Below are 6,392 nucleotides of genomic sequence, written 5' to 3'. Positions count from 1 at the left end.
TCCATTAAATACTGTTCCATGCTTACTGGATATTTGATATAAATGTTATTCTGAATCTCCTTTACAGGTAATCGTTCCAGTTCAGTGTGAAATTCTGCTAATCTATTTTGAGAAAGTAGACACAAAAGGTTCAGTCCTAAAAGCTGGTATTTGAATGCAGACTCTGGAAGGTCATCCATCGAATCCATATAATAGCATTTTAATTGGGCCATGTATCTTTCAAATGCTGGAATATCCTTTTTAGCAATAGCCCATTGTGCTCCGATTTCAAGTATATCTCGAGCAATTAGTAATTCTTGCTTGGTCACTGGCGCCTCTGTTGTTGGTAGAAATGCAACTTGGGTGAGTGACAACTTGAGTCTGGAAAGAAGTTCTCCGGACTTTTATTAATTTTGTGGATACAACGCAACAATTTCTTTCATCGTAGCGTTAGCCATTCATGTTTACTGTTCTGCCAATTGTCAAACAAGTAATTAAAAAAAGTTTAGTGACAATTTTAGCGCAATTTCCTTGTGTTATCTAAAAATAGCTCTGTCGTAGCGTAAATCAAGAGCAGGGTTAGTAAAACCATTGGTTAGTTATTAAAACGTTTTTTATTAAAAAAAATTTCAGTATTTTATGTTTTATTTACAATAGAGTAACATGACTAAAAACCATTGCGCGCCCAGTTACCGAACGTGACGTCGCAGCCATTGAACGTTATGGCGCAGCTATTGAACGTGATGACGCGTGTGGTGTGGTTGGAAAAAATGCCTACTAATTCGGTCCAAATTTTAATTAATTAAATTTTTTTTTTGTGACCGAACGAAAGGATATTTTTGAAAACTTTCTTCGGCAATATTGTTCTAAATTATGGCAGGAATCGATTGGTACATGTTTCAAGTAGCTAAGTGGTCTGGTTGCCGAGATATGGGCCAAAAACTGTTTTTTTTTCCGAGGTTTTTTGGCTTTTCCGGGAAATCCATGAAAAAACCCGGAATTTTTATGGCCTATGTTCATCCTCGTAACTTGCTTAACATAATTGCTTTTGGAACTAGTCATCGATATTGCTTCGTTGAGGAGGAGATACGACTTAAAGCTGCGGACACACATCCATCCATCCATCCATCCATTCATTCATACATTCATACATCCAGAAATGACGGGTTAATAAACGCAATTCTCCAGAATGGAAATTGCGCTAAAAAGTTTTTATTAAATCACGCTTATCGATTTTCACTGCATAAAAAGATGAGCATTGAGAAGACTTAAGTTTAAGGATTTAATAAAGCTAATGCGTGTCTGCTGTAGTCTCAAGAAACCAAATAATTGTAAAAATTTATAAAACATACATTTGTATTCAAAATACATATAAAAATTGTATTCTGTATTTTAAAGTTAGTAAAGTACTCTAAAAATCTATTACTTTTCCTACTATTTTAATTCTTTGTGGTTAGAAAGATTGTTAAGAATATTTTTTAGATTATGTCCCTTGTAATTTTGAGTTTATAAATATGAGCTAGCTAATATATTTCAAATGTAAAACAGTTCTGTTTATTCCACTATATATATATATATATACTAATATTGAAACTCGCTACGACTTTCACATCACAAGCTAAAATCTGTCTTCAGCCATGTCATGGCGACCTTATCAGCAACCTGATCTATAACATCATACTTTTGTCAGAAGAAATGAACACAACGATATCTATTCCTCCAACGACCGACGTGCATGTGTGTGTGTGTGTGTGTGTGTGTATGTGTGTGCGTGTGCGTGTGCGTGTGCGTGTGTGTGTGTGTGTGTGTGTGTATGTGTGTGTGTGTGTGTGTGTGTGTGTGTGTGTGTGTGTGTGTGTGTGTGTGTGTGTATGTGTGTGTGTGTGTGTGTGTGTGTGTGTGTGTGTGAAAAAACATATACATAATATAGGCCTACACGCTATAGTTGGTGATCTACATAACAGATACATTGCATAGTTCATGGACCAATCAATGTGTTTTATAGTTTTCATGGACCAATCAATGTGTTTTATAGTTTTCATGGACCAATCAATGTGTTTTATAGTTTTCAGCAACCACTCGCATGTTGTTTTAGTATCACACGCCCAATCAACTAAAAGTTCATGCCAACAGTGGGAATCAAAGTTCTGGTGCGTACACTACAGTAATCAACGACTAAATAAGCAGGAAAATCTCTGGGTTGCACCAACTTTTGGTGCGTACACTACAGTAACCAACGACCAAATTAGCAGGAAAATCTCTGGGTTGCACCAACTTTTGGTGCGTACACTACAGTAACCAACGACCAAATTAGCATGAAAATCTCTGGGTTGCACCAACTTTTGGTGCGTACACTACAGTAATCAACGACCAAATTAGCAGGATAATCTCTGGGTTGCACCTTTGTTATTTTTGTCAACGAATTCCGATGCTATCGACGAAATCCGAAGGCAACGAAACTCGAGGTTTATTTGAGTTATAGATGGAGAATAAAGGTATGTGTGTGTGTGTGGGGGGGGGGGGGGGGGTGAGTAACAGTCCAGCGCCGGTCGCTGCTTTATCTGATTTCCTGACAAATAAAAAACATGAAGCTTTAGAAACGATCGAGATTGGTGATGACGTCATCGAGTCAGCTGATCTCTGTTAACGGCCATTATTTTTTTCGTTATCTTTTAGGTCAAGGACGTCAATCATCGACGTTGTATTTTTGTTTATTTCGACGGTAAAGCATGTACCTAACTCGTGAAGTGCTCGAAGACTTAGATCTAAGCGTACAAGTGATCAAGTTTTACTTGAGTGGTCAAGTTTCAGATGGATGGTCAAATTTTAACTAGTGCTCAAGCTAAACTATAATTGTCAAGACTGACTTCAATATTTTTCGATGACCAGCTAGACAACACCTAGCGCCATAAATGACGTCACACTCGTAGGGGGAGGGAGGGGGGTCCGTAATTTTGCAGTTTTAGCAGTTATTTTGCGTTTTAGAAAACGGTTTTAATAAATTGTAATAGGAATTGATCAAAATACTCTGTTGACAGAGTTCTGGCAAGATTTTGGAAAAATATCGATGTTTTAAGAAAAATTCAACAGCAATTTTGAGGGGGGAGGGGTTTGTAGGCTGAGGTGTGACGTCATTTTAGGGGTGGGGGTCTTGCTTTTTGTGACAACGTGTGACGGAGGGGAGGGGGAGATAAAAATCGTCAAAAAACGCGTGACGTCATGTATGGTTGACCCCCCACCTTAAAATAACCATTTACTAGTGGCTACATTTACTTTAACCATAAGGGATTACTGGATAGCTGAAATATATAAAATATTGGAAATAATTTTTTAAACGAACCAATACTAATTAAAACTACTGCGGGTATTTGCTTTTCTCTTTAACCTTTAGTGCTTGATAAGTTAATTAAAAATAATGACTGTTTGTGTTTTAATTAGATAGGGGACATTGTACAACGATATTAAATCTGGGAATTTCCTCGATAATTTGTCTCATTCCTGAATCAAAAAGTTAGCTCCATACCAGCGTGATAAACAGCCTCAAGGTCGGGGTATCGCTCCGGGCGGCCAACGCATCAAAAGTGGTATCGTTTTACGGGACCATTGTTTGCTCTGTTAAACTGCAGGACCGGCTGGACTCGACTCAACGATACAATGGTTTCCTTTGTAAGAGGGTGGTATCGATTTACGCTCGTGAATAATACAAATGACGTCAATGACGACAAAATATGTGCATTACGTCAGCAGACTGAATTTTTTTCCCCTTTCTTGATCAAGAGTTATCTTCCCCTAGCTGTTTTACATACAGCCAGAAACTAGTCTAGGTTCGAGTGATGGGGAAAATTCAACACATTTTGTTGTTGTTGTTAAAATGAGGTTTTAAGTTCATACAATTGAGTCAGTGCCTCAGCATGGTTGTGTATTAGAGCACACAACTGCTAACCCGCAAGTCTCGAGTTCGGCAGGATGCCCTTGAGTCTACCCAAGATAGGGGAAGTAATCAAGTTTGGACGAGGAACAGAATGCACTAGTTCTGGGCTGTAACTCTCAAAGAATCAGTCGAGCTCAGTGTTATCTGCCCTACTAGGTAGCTTTTTTAAAACGTTTTTCTTAACTCAGCTTCGCGTTTGTTTGTTTGGTTGTTTGGATGTTTGTTGTTAAAATTGACATCGAAAATTAGCCCACTTCTGATTGCTCTAGAGACCTGAAATTTGGCATGCATGCTACTTTCGCCTAACAATTTCAGATGCAATCATAAAAACTAGCAATTAGTGACCGTAATTAGCTTAATTTAATTACGCCCCAAGGACCATAAAATTGAGGACATGATTTCTAAAGATACCGACAAGACTGGAGTCCTAATGACACAGTTACTTCGGCCCCAATCGATGTGAGCGCGCTGGCCGTGATCGTATAGTTGTTAGTACTTCGCGTTGTGGCCGCGACAACCCAGGTTCGAATCCTGGTCGCTCAAGATTTTTAGTCCGTGTATTAAAAACACTTTTTTAAAAACCACGTTTTTCATGTGTAGCAACGGACTAAAAAGGAGAAAATAAAATACTTAAAAAAAACTTTTAAAAAAACCACGTTTTTCTTGTGGACTAAAAAGTAGAAAATAACTATTTACATACATTTGATGACAAAAAACGTGGGTCGGGCAGATGGGTCGGGAAATTTGATGGTGAACGTACCCACGTTTTTTGTCATCAAATGTATGTAAATAGTTATTTTCTACTTTTTAGTCCACAAGAAAAACGTGGTTTTTTAAAAAGTTTTTTTTAAGTATTTTATTTAGGTACTGCTGATACAGTAAACATTCTTCCTTTTCCCCCAACTTATTATACAATAAAAGTAAAAAGTTTCCCTTTCAAACATGACGGTCTATGGGGCCAGTGAAGTAGAGTTCACATGTTTCTGTGAACTCGGCATATGAAGAGATATTGTGGTCAGCACTATGCCCAGCCGCCTTTACTTTCCCTGAAAACATTCTTAATTTTGTCACAAAGTGTTCGTGTTGCAAACATTTTCTATTTTGTCGCAAAATGTTAAAACAGCAAACGCTTTAAAATTCTTGTCAAAACAAAAATTTTGTGTCACACCGTAATTAAATTAAAATATGTTTAAAACAATTCACAAGCTACTAGTAAAGTAACCATTCAATTACTATCACAATCTGCTGAGGTTGCGCTTTATCCACCCCCCCCCCTTTTTTTTTGTAAACATCGGCCCATTAAACTCGCTTAGCATTTGATTTTCTAGACCATTTGGGTTTTCTGAGCTGTATAGAGATTGGGGCCAGAGTATACCACACCTCCTTAGTGCCCCCTCCCCCACCCAATCTCCTCCACCAACCCCCTTCCCAACCAGTTAATTAGGGTCATGTCGATGGACAGAAATTAGGGTCAAAGCGACGGAAAATACTCGGGCCCTGTAATGACCAATCAACCTTAAAGATGGTGGACGGAGCTGAGGGGTTTTGTACGCTAGGCTACAAACATTACAGCTGACAGGATTCATGACATTATACCTGACATAACACCTGATAATACCTGATATTACACCTTGCATGACACCTTATCTGACATGACACCTGACGTTATATCTGGCATAACACCTGACATTATATCTGACATAACACCTGACAACGCCTGAGATTACACCTTGCATGACATCTGACATTATATCTGACATGACATCTGACATTATATCTGACATAACACCTGACAACACCTGATTTTACACCTTGCATGACACCATATCTGACATGACACATGACATTATATCTGACATAACACCTGACATTATATCTGACATAACACCTGACAACGCCTGAGATTACACCTTGCACGACATCTGACATTATATCTGACATGACACCTGACATAATATTTGACATGACATCTGACATTATATCTGACATGACACTTTTTATGACTCTTGACACCATACTTGACATTACACCTGATATTACACCTAACATTACATATGACATTACAGCTGAAATAACAACTAAAAATAACAAATCAGATATAAAGATAAGAGCTACTTATAGGCCCCTATTGCACTGAACAATTTCAAACTATAAAAATATTTAAAAAGTTTATCATACATGTAATTTTGTTAGCTATATTGTTTACTTTGTGGTTTTAAGATCTCTAGGGTTAGATATGCCGAGAGTGTATAAGAAGAAAGTCTAACCAACATTTTAAATAGTGTTCAACAATAGTTGACAACATTCTTAGGTCTTAAAACTGGATAAATATTACGAACAGGTCACGTGAACAGCATACCCTTGGGTCAGATGAAGTAGAGTTCATCTGTTTCCCTGACCTCGACGTATAAAGGGATATTGTGGACAGTTTACGCCCAGCCGTCCTTACTTCCCCTAACGTAAATTAGTTACTTATCAAAGC

At 37.9% G+C, this 6,392-nt stretch overlaps 1 protein-coding gene across 1 annotated transcript in view; it reads right to left on the bottom strand.

Moving 5' to 3' along the window:
* LOC131935444 (26S proteasome non-ATPase regulatory subunit 8-like) overlaps positions 1-5,682 on the bottom strand; it is a 6,079-nt gene extending 397 nt beyond the window's left edge. Inside the window, exons 1-2 of the mRNA XM_059291843.1 lie at positions 5,611-5,682; positions 1-380 (exon numbers count right to left, since the gene is read on the bottom strand). The exon at positions 1-380 is cut by the window's left edge and continues 397 nt beyond it. Coding sequence (XP_059147826.1) covers positions 1-380; positions 5,611-5,682 — 452 coding nt within the window. The remainder of the gene's footprint in view (positions 381-5,610) is intronic.
* Positions 5,683-6,392: the final 710 nt, after the last annotated feature.

This window comes from Physella acuta, unplaced genomic scaffold (assembly GCF_028476545.2).
Source record: "Physella acuta isolate Inbredline_101_S28 unplaced genomic scaffold, ASM2847654v3 ptg000144l, whole genome shotgun sequence".
Taxonomy (NCBI): domain Eukaryota; kingdom Metazoa; phylum Mollusca; class Gastropoda; family Physidae; genus Physella; species Physella acuta.
The sequence above is the reverse complement of the archived record's forward strand: the minus strand, read 5'-3'. Positions and strand labels throughout refer to the sequence as shown.